The following is a 17,257-nucleotide window of genomic DNA, read 5'->3' on the forward strand; positions in this document are numbered from 1 at the left end:
CAGGGTCATGGAGATGAATGACACACAATCCATTCCCTTAAAGAGTTCACGGAAGTCATCTAAATGTCACTTTCTTCATCTAGGAGTTATGCAAACCACCACCACCCCACCACCCTGCCAAATAAGATGCTGCCAACTTTGCTCCCCATATTGTCTCTCCAAACAAGGCTTGTATATGAATGGTGCTCAGAAAACTCAAATGAAATAATGATACAAGAGTCCCTAAAGCTGTCATCATTCACATATTCTTTACTCCATTTTTTCGGTAACCATTCATTGCCTACCCAGAGCCACACCACGTGGTAGGTACCAGGAACCCAAAGGTGAACATGACAAAGTCCCTGCCATCAGGGAGCTTAGATTCTGTGGATAATCGAAGAAACGAGATTCATCTCCACTCCCTGCCCAGGCTTACCTAACCTCGCACCTTTCCTCTGTACAGCCAAGACGCAGGAGGAGCTGATCTGTTTCTCTCTGGGGCTTTCTTCACCGGTATCATTATCCTGTCCCGAAATGACTTTGGTCACCCGACCCTGAAGCTCCAAGACTGCTACGCCCAAGTGAGCCATGCCCACGTCTCATTTTCTGGAGAACTCAGGTGTGTGAGAGCACCCTGGTGGGCAACGGCTAGTCTGGGGCTGGATTCTCGGGCAGGTGCTAGGCAGAGGCTCAAAACCAGCAGGTGATGGTCCTGGAGTAAGCTCCTTTTCCTTCCTCTTCCTCCTAGTGTCCTGTATAACACCTTTGCTGAGCCCATAGAGAAACCCATTTTGAAGCACTTAAACGAAATGGTAAGTCTTTAGAGGTTAGACAACCACGGTAAAATGCCATCGGCAGCAGTTCTGCCAATCTTAATCAATTCCTAGTCAATGAACCTTTATTGAGTACCTACTGCATTCTAGGCACCATCCTAGGCATTTTCACGCATACATATTCTTTGCAACTTAAATCAGTTTCTCAAGTGCCCACTTTGTGCCAAACAGGGGGTCGGAGCTGGGGATGCAGACATGAAACAACCTTCCCTCCCTCAAGTTGCTCACTAAAGGGTGGGAAAGCAATGAATAACAATGTGTTTCTTGTGTACCTACTGTGTGCCCAGCATGGAGGTAAGTTCTGTTGGGCATATAAAGGAGGAATAAATCTATCATCTATTTAGTAAAAATAATGTCATGCTTGTGAAACAATAACTGAATTAGTACAAGTTGACACGATCATTAGATTGTTCAGAGAAATGGAAAAACTAAAGAAAAAGGACCCGGAGGTATCCTGGTCTATTTTTTAGAGGATTTGGGGCTTGAACTGAGCCTCAATATGTAGATAGAGGGTTTGGATAGGTTTGGAGTAGGGAAGAAGGAAGGATATTTCAGCGAATAGACACGATATAAGATGCCTTCCAAAGCCGTAAATATCCCAACTCTAGAAGTCAGTGGTTGAGGAAGCAGAAAGATGCAATTGGCTCGATGCCCTCTTTTTGATCCTTGCCATACCTGCCCTGAACCCTTTAGCCATTTTTTAGGGGGGACAAGAACCAGGATGAGGAGGACTGGAAAAGAAGGGCAAGGATAGTGTCTGACCATGTCCATCTCCCTAGTGCTCAGCTCAGTGCTCGACAGACAGTAGGTGTTTAATGAATGTCAGCAAAGAAATCAACACTCAAAAATACTAAGCAGCTTGTCCAAGGAGTTTGCATAGCTAGTAAGGGTACTCTAAAGCATCACGGTCATTCTCTATCCTTACCTGTTAGGTGCTGAGTGTTAGTAAATGTGCATATTAAAGACTTCCTGGGAAACAAGGACGCCAACACAGTCATTTGTTGGAAAGGAGGCGTGGCTCTTTGGCCTCTGATAGGAAGCCAATGCAGAATAAATTATGCTGCAGAAACCAACAGCTAAGTTTACCTGGAATTTATACATGACTTAGAGATAACAGATGCTTGGCTTCTAGGATTCTCTCTGTGCCACTGGCAAGCAGAAAAGAATGCTCAGACCACAGCTGTCCGGCTGTGTTAGAGCAGATTCAAATCTTAGCTGTGTAACTCTTGGCAACTCACTTACCTTTTCTAAACTTCATTTTTCTCATATGTAAAATAGGAGAAGGTAGTATCTACTTCTCAAGGCTCTAATGAGGATGAAATGAGGTTAAAATAATAGCTAACATTTTCTAATGATTGCTATGCACTTTTACATGGATTTCCTCAATTTCTATTCACAACAAGCATATTGCAAATGAGGAAAGTAAGGACAGAGAGTGCAAATAACTTGCCAAGGGAGTAAACCCCAGGCAGCCAGGGTCCTGAGTCCCTGCTCACCACAGTGCCTGGTGCCACACCCTGCACATGGCAGGTGCATCCCTGTGGATGGTCTTGCCCCTTTCCTAAAGGGGTGCTGGAGTCTGATCAAGACTTATTTGCACATTCAAAAGAGAAGCTACAAAGTGGTTCCTTTTTTTTTTTCTTTCTTTCTCTTGTCTAATGGACTCTCAAACTAGACCAGGAGAAACTGAATTCTCCAGGCTAGTGTGGAGCTGCAGGCAGAGGAGCCGAGAGGTGGGCAACATCCCCGGCAGTTAGGAAAGGGACAGCCAGTAGCAGGTTCCTCAGGTCTGGCAGCAGTAGACGGACTGGGGCACATGTCCTGTCATGTCACAGAGAGAAAGCAAAGGGCTCGCTCTTTTATGAGGCTAGCTGGGTGTGGTCCCAGATGCTATGACGTTTAGCCAGCATTCAGTGACCTACAGCCCATACATCAGTAATTTAAGGTCCATAGGTGTCAACTAATTTAAGAGAAGTTCTTAGTGACCAAAAGAAGGCAGACTCCTAACCAGATGACTGTTGTTTTCAGGGTCTAGGCCCATATATAGGGATTTTGGGTTCAATAAAATAACCTGCAACTTCTGATTTCTTTTGTGGCCAGCTCTGTCCCATTATCATGAATGAAGTCAGAACACTAAATGCCAATCTCAGCATGCTGGAGGGTAAGTCTTAAAACTGTCCCTACTGGATGGTTCTCCAGTGCTCTCCAGGTTTTCTTTTCAATGCAGTGTAGCTCCACCTCTTCATTCTGCTTTACCCTCTGCAAATTGGAGTGCAGGAAAATGTCTGGGGAACATGCCTCTGTATAGGACATGCTCTCATTGACTGCTAACCAACTTGACTGCTGCAGGAGGGGATTGCTCCAGGGGACTACATGCAGGTCGGGGAATAAAACCTTCCTGGGCTTTCATCTCAGCTCTGATGTGAAATTCATCCTCTTTGGTATGATTCAAGCCAATCTGACTGAGTTATTCCCCTGCTCTGTCCCCTGCAGTGGCTCCTCATTGCCCTGCAGGTTCAAGTCCAAATGCCTGAACACGGACTACAAGACTCGCCATACTCTGGCCTCTGCTTACCTCTCTCTCTGCTTCATCTTGTGCCTTTCTCTGCTCCAGCAATCAAACTGCCTCTACTGCTTCCCCACACCCATTGCCCTTGGTCACACTGTTCTCTCTGGCTGGAAAAACTTTGTCTCCCCTCCATTCATTTACTCATTTAAGGGATATTTATTGAATGCCTATTTCTGTGTCAGCTCTGTGCTAAGCCCTGTGGGATATAATCCCTTGCTCTCTATCCCTCAAGTCTTCCCTTTTCCCTTTCACTCCTCTTTATCTTTTAAGATTCAGCTCAGGCATAGAATCTTCCAAGAAATCTTACCTGACAACCTACACTCCAACGTTATGCCTCATCCATGCTCACATGTTACTTTGCACAAATGTCTCTCTTTGCACTCCATCCATTCATGCACAGAGCATCTGTAACAGGTTGGGCACTGTTCTTGGTGATGGGGATGCAGCAGTAAACCTAGGAGACAAAAATCCCTGCCCTCATGGGACTAGTGAGAAGAGACAGGCAATGAGCAAGGTAAGTAAGCAAAATCTACTGTGTGGTAGTAATAAATGCTAAGAAGAAAAATAAAGCCAGGAAAGAGCTGGAGAGGAATTTCCATTTTATATAGTATGGCAGGGAAAGGCACCAGCGAGCAGGTGACCTTGGAGTAAGAATGTAAAGGAAGTAGGGAGTGAGATGAAGAACATTCCAGGAGGAGGAAACCACCAGCACAAAGGCCCTGAAGCCAGAGCCTGCCAAGTGTGTGGGGAACTGTGAGGAGGCCCGTAGTGGGAGCAGAGGGAGTAAGGGGGAAAGTAGCTGAAGATGAGGTCAGAGAGGGATGGGAAAGAGGGCTGATCTTCAGGGCTCTGTAGGATATTGCGAAGGCTAGCTTAGTCTGAGTAAGTTGGGAGCCTTTGGGGAGTTCTGAACAAGGCCTTAAGTGATCTGACTTACATTTTAACAAGATCAGTCTGGCTTCTGTGTTAATAAAAGAAAGGAAGGGAAGGGAGCAAAAGTGGACTCAGAGAGCCCACTTAAGGTGTGACTGCAGTCGTCCATATGAGCAAGGATTGGGGCTGGCCTGGGGTAGGGTGATGAAGATGGCAAGAAATGTTCAGATTCTGGATAGACTCTGAAAATAGAGATAGTGGCGTTTGCTGACAGATTGAAGGTGGGTTGTGAAGGGAGTTGAGGAGTCGTTTGACTCTAAGCAAGAAGAAAATTGGAAGAATGGAATTATCATTTACAGAGATGGAGAAGATGGTAAGAAGAATAGGATAGGAGTAGGACCATCAGGAGCTCAGCTTTAGATCTGCTCAAACTATGCTGCACTGTAATTTCATGTTCTTATGTCTGTCTCTTCCACCACACTGTGTGTTCCTTGAGGGCAGGAACTCTGTGTGACACATCTCAGTGTCCCCAGCACCAGGAACAGTGACTAGCCCCACTAGGTTCCCTAACTAGTGGCTTGATGGATGGACGGAAAGATGGACCAGATGGATTGATGAATGGCTGCAGTGGACAAAAGCAAATGAATGGATTGGGGAGGAAGGGAAAGAGAAAAAAGATGTGGTGAGGAAAGAAGTGGACAAGAGTTTGATTCCCATGTCCTAACTTGTCTCTGAAATGGATACTGCCTTGCTTCCCTCACCGAGTGGTGATGAGGGTCCACTGAGACTGTGAATTTGAAAACACTTTTAAAACTACGGCAATAAAAGGTAATATTCCCTGTGACTCCCAGGGAGGAATGTAGACCCGGCATCGTGGGACGGAGAACATCTTCTTGACCAAAAGGGGGATGTGAAAGGAAATGAAATAAGCTTCAGTGGCAGAGAGATTCCAAAAGGAGCCGAGAGGTCACTCTGGTGGGCACTCTTACGCACACTTTAGACAACCCTTTTTGGGTTCTAAAGAATTGGGGTAGCTGGTGGTGGATACCTGAAACTATCAAACTACAATCCAGAACCCATGAATCTCGAAGACAGTTGTATAAAAATGTAGCTTATGAGGGGTGACAATGGGATTGGGAAAGCCATAAGGACCACACTCCACTTTGTCTAGTTTATGGATGGATGAGTAGAAAAATAGGGGAAGGAAACAAACAGACAAAGGTACCCAGTGTTCTTTTTTACTTCAATTGCTCTTTTTCACTCTAATTATTATTCTTGTTATTTTTGTGTGTGTGCTAATGAAGGTGTCAGGGATTGATTTAGGTGATGAATGTACAACTATGTAATGGTACTGTGAACAATCGAATGTACGATTTGTTTTGTATGACTGCGTGGTATGTGAATATATCTCAATAAAATGAAGATTAAAAAAAAAAAAAAGGTAATATTCCTTAGCTTGGCAATCACTTCATCTCTTCTTGCTCCTCATCTCCGTCAAATTGAATAAACCAAACATGACATACAAGAAGAGAAGATGTGATACTTGGTACCTTCCTCTAGAGCAGGGAGGAAGTCATCATCTCACAGAAGAACATGGTTGTGATCAGGAAAGCAGCTCTCCCAGGCCAAGTCAGAAATCCAAGTGCTGCACCACTGCACAAACAACCTATCTCAGGCCCTGAATTCAGGCTTCCATGCTTCCAGAGAATTCCACCCACTGTTTCCTGGTCCCCTTGCCATCTGCTTTGCTCTGAAATTGAGAATACAAGAAATTACTTGAATTAATATCACTGCACATGAGAACTTCCTTGGCCTCTCCAATTTAGTGGTTCTCTCTCTCTCAAACACATACACGCAGTATCTCTTTTTAAAAACTATTTCTAATTGCAACAATAATACATATTGATTGTAAATTAAGAAAAGCTCTAATTACCTACAAATCTATAACCTACAACTCGAAAGTCTGTCTTTATACCAACCCAATATATATCACTTAATATTGGTAAGGGACTTTCGTTTCTTTGTGTTAATTTTTGTTTAAAAAGAACCATGTATGTATTGGGTGTGTGAGTATGTTTGTGCTGCTAAAAGAGTTTGAATGATGCTTCTCTAGGGTAAAGTAATTGAGACAGATTTTTACTTTCCTTTTTTGCCTTATCTATTTTTCCTGGGTTTTCAAAGGTGAGAATCTATTACTTATGAAATAGGAGAATTGAGATTTTATGCAGATAATTCAAAATTAGATGTTCTGGATAGACATTCACATATTCCATTACACTTTTAATGAACGTGGCTTTCCTTTCCTCTCTATTGGTTATTTAGTTTTAACCAAGATTGACAACTATACTGTGCTGGATTATTCCCTGATTGATTCTCCGGATATTCATGAGGACTATGTTGACCTGAATTTGAAGGTAACTTTATCGTCATCAGACTCCTCATCCTCACTACCAAAATCCAGTATTTGGGAAACAAATATTATGTACAGAAGGAAATATGCATGCATGCTTTTCAAATCATTTAATTTCCTTTCGAGCAATTCCCTCATGTTTATGCTCTCTCAAAAGACTCTTAAATATTCTCTTGATTGGTAAATGATTGTTCTGAATGCACAATGTACGTCTGCCTTCCTCAGAAGTATCATGATGCTTCTGGGAGGAGGTTTGAGGCCAGAAGACAGCAAGTAGAGTGGCCTGCATTGTTTAGAAGTTAACACAGTATGTTGATACTTCTGTCATTAACTCTTAGGTTAGTTGATTTAACTGAGTGCTGCTGACCTCTGTCAGGGCCATTAGCACATGAAAATGGTGTTGGCAAATTCTGGCAAAGTGATAAATTATGGTTATGTTTAGTCTTGCTCCCAAGGCTAATGTCATTGTTTTGTTTTGTTTTGTTTTTTAAAAAAAGCATATTGACTTATAGTTCACTTATTCGGAGTCATTCAAATCTGTTAAACATTACACGTGTCAACATTTTACAAGTAAACCTTTTAACTAATGAGGGCAGCACTAATTAAGAACATCACAGAAATGCTTTCAACCATTTGGAGCCCTGGGTCCTTCTAGATCTTATGATTCTCCAAAGTGCTTTGCAGTCACAGCTTTAAAGGTCAAGGGTTTGACTTCTCCACACAGCACCTCAAGAGCTGTTCAGAACTGGTCCCCTGCAGATAAATGCACCTTTCTCTGAGAAACCTCCAGCAAGCAGCTTCACCCGGTTACACCCCAGGATGAACACACAGGCCCAAATATGCCCAAGAAGCCATCAGAGCTTTTAAACATAGTTACTGGTCAAGGTGTCAGAAGCCTGTAGTGTTTTTTTTCATCCCTGCGGAGTTTCCAGAGTTTTCCTTATTCCGACTTGAGAGGGTGTCCACCTTCTTCAGTCACACACATTCAGGCTTTCACCTGACTAGTCTTTCTCTCTGTCTTCCCACAGGGCACCCTCTACCCACTGGATAACCTCACCAACCCCCCCTTCTCACCAGTCCCTTTCGTGCTCCCGGAATACACAGACTCTATGCTCTACATTGGAATCTCTGAATATTTCTTAAAATCCGCGTCCTTTGCTTATTTCACAGCCGGGGCTTTCAATGTCACTATCTCCACAAAAGAGGTGAGTAGAGTTAACGGGAGATGACGATTGTCATCATCAAGTCATCGTTTCATAAGGATCCCATAATGGGATGTTTATGTCACAACTTCTACTCCTAGTAAGACAATGAATGAAAGAATTGGAGAGTGAACATTTTTATTAGTTGGGGAATTGTCAGGTTTCTAGTTCTGCTCATTTCAGTTTTTTTTAATGATGTCCACCTACTGTTCTAGATTGACCTTAAATAATGGCAAGATACCTCCTCCACCACTTATTATACCTGTGACCTTGGGCAGTTTCAACTTATTTAACTTCTCTGTGCCACAGTTTCCTCATTTGGAAAATGGAGATAATAATGGTTTCACTCTCATAGATTTGATATGGGGATGTAAAGTATTCAGACCAATGCCTGGAAAATAGAAAGTACTATATAAGTGCTGCTTTATCATCATCATCATTATTATTCCTCATGTTATGACAATGGAAAGATATCTCCTGTTGGCAATTTCAACTGATTTATCTACAATGACTGGTGATAATACAGATACTCATTGATTTACTGTGCTGTGTGCCTCCCTTTTGTAAAGAACACTCTCTCCATCTGGTCAACCAGCAACATTCATTGAGCAACCCTTATGGTTCTGTTAGTTATAAATCTTATGTCCCAATGCTGAGAGTGGTAGTACCAGCTACCTTACAGCACTGAGAGTTAGATACCTCTAGCTTCAGACTTAAAAACCATGCATCTTTGAAGGTAAATTACTTAAGGATCCCGTGTCTCAGTAATCGCTGAAAATGAGTACAATAATATGAGAATCATTGTTAATGACTGTAGAATATTTACACATGGGTCATTCATATACAGTATTGTACTGTGTTCCCAAGGTCAAAAGGCACTTACTCAAAAGGAATGTAAATGCCTTCCTGTGTGTCCTTGGGCAAGTCACTTTACTTCTCTGAGCCTCAGATTTCCTATAGTAGGTCACCTTCAAATACTAAACATTTTAAGATGCAACAATTTCAAAATTCATAAAATTTTAAGGAACACTATGTTTCCCCTAAAAAGACAACCCAATTAAAAAAAAAAAAAACTTACACTGACTTAGTGGTCTTTGTTTTTCAGCTTTCCAGTCATTTAGCTCAAAACTCTCCAGGAGTTGGCAGTGTGCTCTCTCGGGTGAGTGCTCGGGATTTGCTTCCTTGAGAGTGCATTTGGTTGCATTACAGTTACTTCTAGAAGACTTGCAAGCTCATTTTTACATTTTTAACAGTTTTTTTTCTTTTAATCAAATATCAACAAATATTTACTAAACCATCCAAGTTACCAGTAAAAGTGTTGTAAGTTCTCAAAATAAATCGTCTGGACTTCCATAAGCTTCTTAAAGGAGAAATGGAGGAATAGTACCCACAGCTGTGACTTTATTAAAGCAACTCAATATTATGCCTTCATAGCACACTAACTATTGAACAGAATGTTCCAAGGAGACACAGATTCTGCCTTTGAGGACAGGAAGATGTTCACAGAGCATCCTGGTTTTAGAGCAGGGCTCTCAAGTCAGACAGACCTGGATTTGAATCCCAGGTCTACAACTTGGTCACCTGGAACCTTGAAAAAAAAAAAATGGCTTAACCTCCCTAAGACTCACTTTCTTTGGCTGTAAAATGGTCACTCTGTTAGAACTTTTCTCAGAGAAATTTTGTGAAGTTTAAATGGAGATAGTGCATAAAGTTCTGGCACGATGCCCAGCACACAGTATGTGTTTAATAAATGCCACAATGTTATTATGGGTGGGGGGGTTGTGTGTATTATTGTTGTTATTGATATTAGAGGGAGTTTTTCTATTCTAACTCTAAAATAATAGTTCTTATCTTCCATGATGTAAGATTTAATCACCACAGGCCTCCTACTCCAAATGTGTGACTTCTCCTCAACTCACAACTTCTGCTCTCCATTTTCTTTCCCTGACGTGGGCAGATTGCAGAGATCTACATCTTGTCCAAGCCCTTCATGGTACAGATCATGGCAACAGAGCCTCCTGTGGTCAATTTACTCAAGGATAACTTCACCCTGGACATCCCTGCCTCCATCGTGATGTTCACCCAATCCAAGAACTCAACTGCTGAAGCCATTGTTTCCATGGACTTTGTAAGTATACAGAGCCAGGAGGGCACCTTTGGGTGCCAATCCCATTCCTGCTATGGCCGCTGAGCAGCAGCTTCTAAACATTTGGAGGGTTCGGGGTGATACATCATTGAAGAGTGAGGAGGACAGGGTTGAGCCTGGGGGAATGGGGAGCGCATATCCCCATGCATTGTAAGATGTCTCTCCCATCCTTCTCCCCTTCCTATGCTCCCTTCCCACTGCCTCAGTTACACTGAGAGCTGAATTACTCTTTTTCTCAAAATGAGTCACTCGAGGCAGAACTCAAGTGCATTGAAGGCCAAATGCAATCTGATAGAACAATGAACCTGAGCAAAATCCCCGCCTCTCTTTCTCTCTCTCTCTCTCTCACACACACACACACACACACACACACACACAGTACACAGAGAAGCGGTTAGGGGAAAGGAAAAAATGTTTTAAAGAGATTCCAAAACAAAAAAATCTTTATAGTTAGTTTCTTTACCTGAAAGATGGCATTTTCAGAGTTATTTCTGAAATAACTCTGAAGACTTGCAAGCTCATTTGCAACAATTTCAAAATTCATAAAATTGTAGGGAACACTATGTTTTCTTAGGATGTTTCCATTATAGGAAATAATAGTTTCTTAGGATGGGTCTTAGGATGTTTCCATTATAGGAAATAATAGTTGTGGCCAGAATGGGGAGATTGAATCATCTTGGTAATGACTGCTTTTGTTGCCTGTAGGTTGCTAGTACCAGCGTGAGTCTGGTTATTTTGGGACAAAGACTGATCTGCTCCATGTCTTTGAACAGGTAAGAGCAATTGACTCTGACTATTGAAACCTTGCAAATAAGTGAATCAATAGACCATGGAGACAATGTGAACATAAGAGAACAGGTGAAGTTATGAAGTATAGAACATGAGTCACTTAATCACTTCTCCTACAATGGATTAGATAATTTTCGAAGTGTGGGCTTAACTCAAATTGTGTTGTGAGGTTTTACTTTCTTCTTCCCATTAGGGTACTATTGAGATAACACGGGGAACAAAATAATTTTAAGTATAATTCTGGAACATAAACACACATCCTAATGGCACAGCAATGTAGCTAAACTTCTCCAACAAATTCAGAGAACATGCTATTGAGCATCACAATTTAGGGTCAAAGAACCAAGTGTCTTCAAATTGCTGCTCATTGGCTCTATAACCATGATCGAATCTATTAACCTCTTTGAGCTTTGATTTCCATTTCTGTAAAATAATGAAGTTGGACTGGATCATCCTCATGTCACGTTTTTAGGCTCTGACATTCTGATCCTATTACTAGAATAGAGTTTAACAAGACCCTGCCCTATATAGTGCCCTATAGCCTCGCTGACTCTCAAATGCAAGCCATGCAGTGTCAAAGGACTTGAACAGGTTGGATACATAGATTATTGAACTTTAATTGCCATTTGAAAGAACCATCTTTCAAGTCCATTTTCTATAGCACTGTAAAGCTGATAGTTGAAGCAATGAATCAGACTGTCTGGGGGGGGAGGATATAGAGAAAGATCAGATGGACCAGATAAAATCCATGGAAGAAACAAAAGGAAGCAATAAAACAAAGAAAGTAGAGTCAGAAAAGAATGGGAAACCAACAAGAGGGGAAAGTAAGGCAATCACCATAAGTCAACTTGATGGTTTTGAAGACTTTTACTTGGAAAATGTTTTCAATAAAATAACTTTAAATGGAAAAAGTATAATACAAACTGCATAAGCATGACATTAGTCAGCTGTGTAAAACAGCTTTGCATCTCAACAAGGAAGTGCACTACACAAATGAAGAAAGCTGTGTTAGGATATGGAATTATGGGAGTGGTTTATTTCCATTAAAATGTTCTTAGTAACTGTATTTTCCCAATAAAAAGAATAAACTCAGGAAAAGAAAAAAAAAAAAAAGGTAGATGGTTACCCATAGAGAAAAGATTTCAAGGGGGACATTTCTCAGCTTTATCCTGCCCCAGCTTTTAAAATAACAAGAAAAAAATGAATGCAATCCCATCTGGCTTCTATTTCTCTTTATATTAACACATTGATAAAATGTAACTTCTAATTTTTTTTTTTTTTTTTTATGGAGGAAGGGTCCCCAAAGGCTAAAATGCCCTGGGTCCACGAAAGTCATAATGTGGCCCAGGAGATCAAGGATGATGAAACTAGGAACCACTGATGGGTGACCTTTGGGATGGCAGTTCTAATAGAGTTGAGAGGATAGAAGCCAGAGAGCAGAAGGATGGAAAATGAAAGGACCGGAAGTGAGGAACTGGTGACATCAGCTAGGCAACGGGGCGGGGGGGGCGGGAGGATGAGGGGGAATTTGGATGCAACGTTGCAATCTGCCTGAGTAGCAGGACTAGGAGTCCAGGTGAGATCACAGACTATTTGAAGGCAGACAGGAAAGGGCCATTTGGAAAGGAGAGGCTGGAAATCTTGAATGACTAAAGAAGAGTATAAATAGGGCAGTAACTAGGGCAGTGAGCTCCTAGAGAAGGTCAAAGCAATATTTGCATTTGGGCAGGGATCTGGTTTACTGGCAGGATCCAAGGGAAGGATTTTGTGAGGATGGGATTCCAGGCTTGGGTCAGGCAGGCAGGGAAGACCTTCAGGAGCAGGAGAACCAGGTTCACTTCTCTGCTCCAGTGGAGTCTTGCACCTCATCTCTAATGTTTCTCCATCGGGTATCATGCTTATTTATGCAAGCGATTAAAGACACTGATTTTAACCTTCTAAATTCGCACCATCCAAAGATATGTGTGAATGCATTCTCTGGCTTCCTATGGCCCACAAGAATGCTTCAACTTCATGAACGCTAACCCTGAACTAGAACTCTGGCCCGCCTACCCACTCCCTGGAGGTCTCCTTTAGATTTGCCTGCTGGGGAGGCTTCTTGTGCCCTGGCACCTTAGTAGATTCTGAGCGGGACCAGCTACATAATTTGCAGGGCCCTCTGCAAAATGAAATTGAGGGGCCCCTTGTTCCATAATTATTAAGAATTTCAGGATGGCGACAGCAGAGCGTTAAATCAAGCCTGGTCCTTCTGAACATGGGGCCCTGTCTGACTGCACAGGCCGCATAGGCATCGAGTCTGAGCATGTCTCCTGCAGGGGATGTTAAAGCAAATCTCAGGCAGTGAGTGGACCATGCATCAGACCCCGAAGCGTGACTCTGCGAAGGAGCCGAGGCTGTGCTGAAACAGCAGCAAGAGCAGTCAAATCCCTCCCAAGGAGGTCACCCAGCCCACGCCGCCTCTCCTTGGCTCCACCATGGCTGCATTTCAGGATGAGCTGGTTTGGTCTTAGGTCATGTCAGACTCAGTAGGAAAGGGGTAAAGTTGGTGGGGATCGGTGAGACATCCCTGAGAAGAACCAGGGGACACCAGAATAGGCTCCCCAGAACATTACGGCCTTTCTAACCAACACCTGCCTGAATGTGTCTTTTCCTGGAGTCTCTAGGTAGAAATGAGATGCAGAAATCAGAGGCAAATCCACTGTGGTGGGTTGAGAGTGGTGGCGAGCTTCACGCCGCCTGCGCTCTGAGCCCACAAGCTTCAGAGTCAACCTAATAGGGTTCAGACCCCAGCTCCACCAGTTATTAGCTGTGGGGTCTCAGGCAAGTTACTTAACTTCTCTGGGCCTCTTTTTCTTCATCTATAAAATGATGATATATTAAGATCTATTTTAGGGGGTTGTTTTGAGGAATACATGAGTTAATATAGGCATAGTGCGTGTTAAGTGCTCAAAAATGTTAGGTATTACTATTATGTGAAATTTGGGGCTGACTTCAGTCAGGGGAAGGAGGTGGTCAATTACACAAGACCATTTCAGGATTCTTCCTTTCCATAATACATGTCACATCCCTGCCTCCCACACAGTGATACCTATGAGAGAAATAACTTTTTCTCCTGTGATTTATTACTCCTCTCTTATCAAGCCTTATTGTCTACGAAGTCCTGTGCCAAGCACTTTACATGTACTATTTCATTTAAACCTCACAACACTATCTCCAGGACCTGGCACAGTGCTCAATAATGTCTGTAGAATGAGCAAGCAATCCTGAAGGTAGGTATTACTATCCCAATTTTATGGTTTATAGAGATTGAATAATGTACTCAAGGTCACAGAGCTATTGAATGGTGGAGTCAGAACTTGGACCTGGGTGAATCTGTTTTCAAAGCATGAGTGTTTACTCACTACCTTTTATCTAGTACAGAGCCAAGGCTTAAAAAATAAGACTTAGACCAAAGACTGCCAAAAGAAGTACCCTTGCCTAGAAGAGAAAACTAATGAGCATGAAGTCATGCTAAATTGAGACTGACTAGCAGTATGCCCTCTCTCAGCTTTGAGTCTTTTTCTTTAAATTTCTTTTAAAAGTTGTTGGTTTACAGACAAATCATGCATAATATACAGAGTTCCCGTGTACCACTCCATTATTAAGATCTTGCATTAGTGTGGTGTATTTGTTATAATTCATGAAAGATCATTTTTATAAATGGTAGTAGGTCTTGAGAGAAGAGAGAGAAGACACTGGCCCTGGGTATCCTGAAATGGGAAAAGCATACAGTCCTTTTCTATTGGCATCAAGGAATCCAGGGGAGGAAAGGATAAAGAAAGCAAAGGCTGGAAGTTCTAATAATCAACTTGACCTCTTTAGGCACATCTAGTTATAAGCACAGGCTCTGGAGTAAGGCACATATGGGTTTGAATTTTACCTTGGTCACTTGCTAGCTGTGCAACCTTGAGCAAGTTACTTAACCTCCCTGAGTATCAGTTCACTCATCAGCAAACCAGAGTGCCCGTCCACAGGGCTGTTGTATGGGTAGATGAAATAAAGTATGTAAAGCACTTAACGCAATGTCCAGCACCTAGTCAGTGCTCAAGAAAAATGTGTTATGGTTAGTGGTAATATTTCATTCTCTTTCCCCATCCTAGAATCAAAGTTTGACCAAATAAAAGGGACAAATTGGTCCCAAGAGATGTGACAAGTCTCAAAATGGTCTGTAAAAACTGTGTTCTTGATCCTTAAAGTCATAAGCTAGATTTTTATTGCCCTATCTAAAATTGTTTTTCTTTCCAAACACAGTTCTACTTGGAAGCAACCCTCAATGCTTTTGGCCCACATAAAAACATTTTTAAGATTAATGCAGAGCAAGTTAAATGACACCCTCCCTTCCTTGATTCTGGTACAGATGACTTAATTCTAACCCTCCTTTTTAATCACATGCAAAGCTCAAGGCAATAAACTGTACATTATTGTTGAACCAGTTAAAACTTTAGGGTATTTAAAAATTTATTAGAGAAGTTGTAAGTTTACAGAAAAATCATGTAGAAAATACAGAGTTCTTCCCATTTGCCCCCTATCTCCCCCATTATTAACACTTTGCTTTAGGCTGGTACCTTTGTTTCAACTGGTAAAAGAATATTATAATCGCACCAACCTATAGTCCATAATTTACATTAGGGTTCACAGTTTGTGTTGTACAGTCCTATGGGTTTTTTTAAATTTTTATTCTAGCAATATATATACAACCTAAAATTTCCCCTTTTAACCACATTCAAATGTATAATTCAGTGCTGTTAATTACATTCACAATGTCGTGCTACCATCACCACTGTCCATTGCCAAAACTTTTCCATCACCCCAAATAGAAACTCTGGACCAATTAAGTATCAACTCCCCAACTCCTGTCTCCATCTTGGCCCTTGGTAACCTGTGTTCTAGTTTCTGATTCTTTGAATTTGCCCATTCTAATTATCTGTCCTTTTGTGTCTGGATTATTTCACTCAGCATGATGTCTTCAAGGTTCATCCGTACTGTTGCATGCATCAGTTTTTTGTTCCTTTTCATGGCTGAATAATATTCTGTTATATGTATATAACACATTTTGTTTATTCATTCATCTTTCAGTGGACATGGGTTGCTTCCATCTTTTGGCTGTTGTGATTACTTCTGCAATGATTATCAGTGTGCACATATCTGTTTGAGTGCCTGCTTTCAATTATTTGGGGTATATACCTAGAAGTGGGATTGCCAGGTCATATGATAATTCTATACTTAATTTTCTGAGGAACTGACAAACTGCTTCCCACAACAGTTGCACCATTTTACATTCCCATCAACAATGAACAGTGTCAGCATTTTTCCACATCCTCTCCAACCCTTGTTATTTTTACGTTTTTTTTAATAGTAGCCATTCTGGTTATTGTGTTTTTTATTTACATTGCACTAATAGCTAATGATGTTGATCATCTTTTCATGTGCTTTTTGACCATTTGCATATCTTCTTTGGAGGAATATCTATTCAAGTGTTTTGCCCATTTTTAATTGGGTTGTATGTCTTTTTGTTGTTGAATTGTAGAAGTTCTTTATATATTCTGGGTATTAAACCCGTATTGGATATGTAATTTCCAAATACTTTCTCTCATTCTGTAGGTTGTCTTTTTCCTTTCAAGATGAAGTCCTTTGATATACATTCTTTGTTGCTCATTCTTTGCGTGTAAAGTCTAAGAAGCCATTGCTTCTTGGGTCCTGAAAATGTTTCTCTGTTTTCTTCTAGGAGTTGTATAGTCCTGGCTCTTATATGTAAGTCCTTGATCCATTTTGAGTTAATTTTGGTCTAGTGGTCCTCTTTCAATCCTTTACATATGGATATCCAGTTTTCCGAGCACCATTTGTTGGAGAGACTCTTCATTCACAATTAAGTGGACTTGGCACTCTTGTCAAAGATCAAGTTGGTTATAGATGTGAGACTCTATTTCTGAACCCTCAATTCAGTTCCATTGATCTATATGTCTGTCCTTATGCCACTACCATGCTGTTTTGACCACTGTAGCTTTGTAATAAGTTTTAAAAACTGGGAAGTGTGAGTCCTCCATCATTGTTCTTTTTTAAGATGGTTTTGTCTATTCAGGACCCCTTATACATTTGATCATTGACTTTTCCACTTCCGCAAAGAAGGCTATTATAATCTGATTGGAATTTCATTGACTCTGTAAATCGCTTTTGATAGAATGCCCTTCCACTGGAATTTCATTGAATTTGTAAATTGCTTTTGATAGACTGTCCTTCCATTTATTTAGGTCTTCTTTGATTTCTTTTAGCAATGTTTTGTAGTTTTCCATGTATAAGTTCTTTAAATCCTTGGCTAAACTTATTGCTAGATATTTGGTTCTTTTAGTTGCTATTGTAAATGGAATTTTTTTCTTAATTTCCTCTTCAACTTGTTCATTGTTAGTGTATAGAAACAAT

General features: G+C 41.3%; 1 protein-coding gene across 1 annotated transcript in view; it reads left to right on the plus strand.

Annotated features, from left to right (window-relative positions):
• BPIFC (BPI fold containing family C) overlaps positions 1–17,257 on the plus strand; it is a 35,573-nt gene that overhangs the window by 8,609 nt on the left and 9,707 nt on the right. The window contains exons 4-11 of the mRNA XM_037847348.1: positions 443–598; positions 728–791; positions 2,913–2,973; positions 6,577–6,668; positions 7,693–7,869; positions 8,972–9,025; positions 9,824–9,994; positions 10,718–10,785. Coding sequence (XP_037703276.1) covers positions 443–598; positions 728–791; positions 2,913–2,973; positions 6,577–6,668; positions 7,693–7,869; positions 8,972–9,025; positions 9,824–9,994; positions 10,718–10,785 — 843 coding nt within the window. The remainder of the gene's footprint in view (positions 1–442; positions 599–727; positions 792–2,912; positions 2,974–6,576; positions 6,669–7,692; positions 7,870–8,971; positions 9,026–9,823; positions 9,995–10,717; positions 10,786–17,257) is intronic.

This window comes from Choloepus didactylus, chromosome 8 (assembly GCF_015220235.1).
Source record: "Choloepus didactylus isolate mChoDid1 chromosome 8, mChoDid1.pri, whole genome shotgun sequence".
Classification (NCBI taxonomy): Eukaryota; Metazoa; Chordata; class Mammalia; order Pilosa; family Megalonychidae; genus Choloepus; species Choloepus didactylus.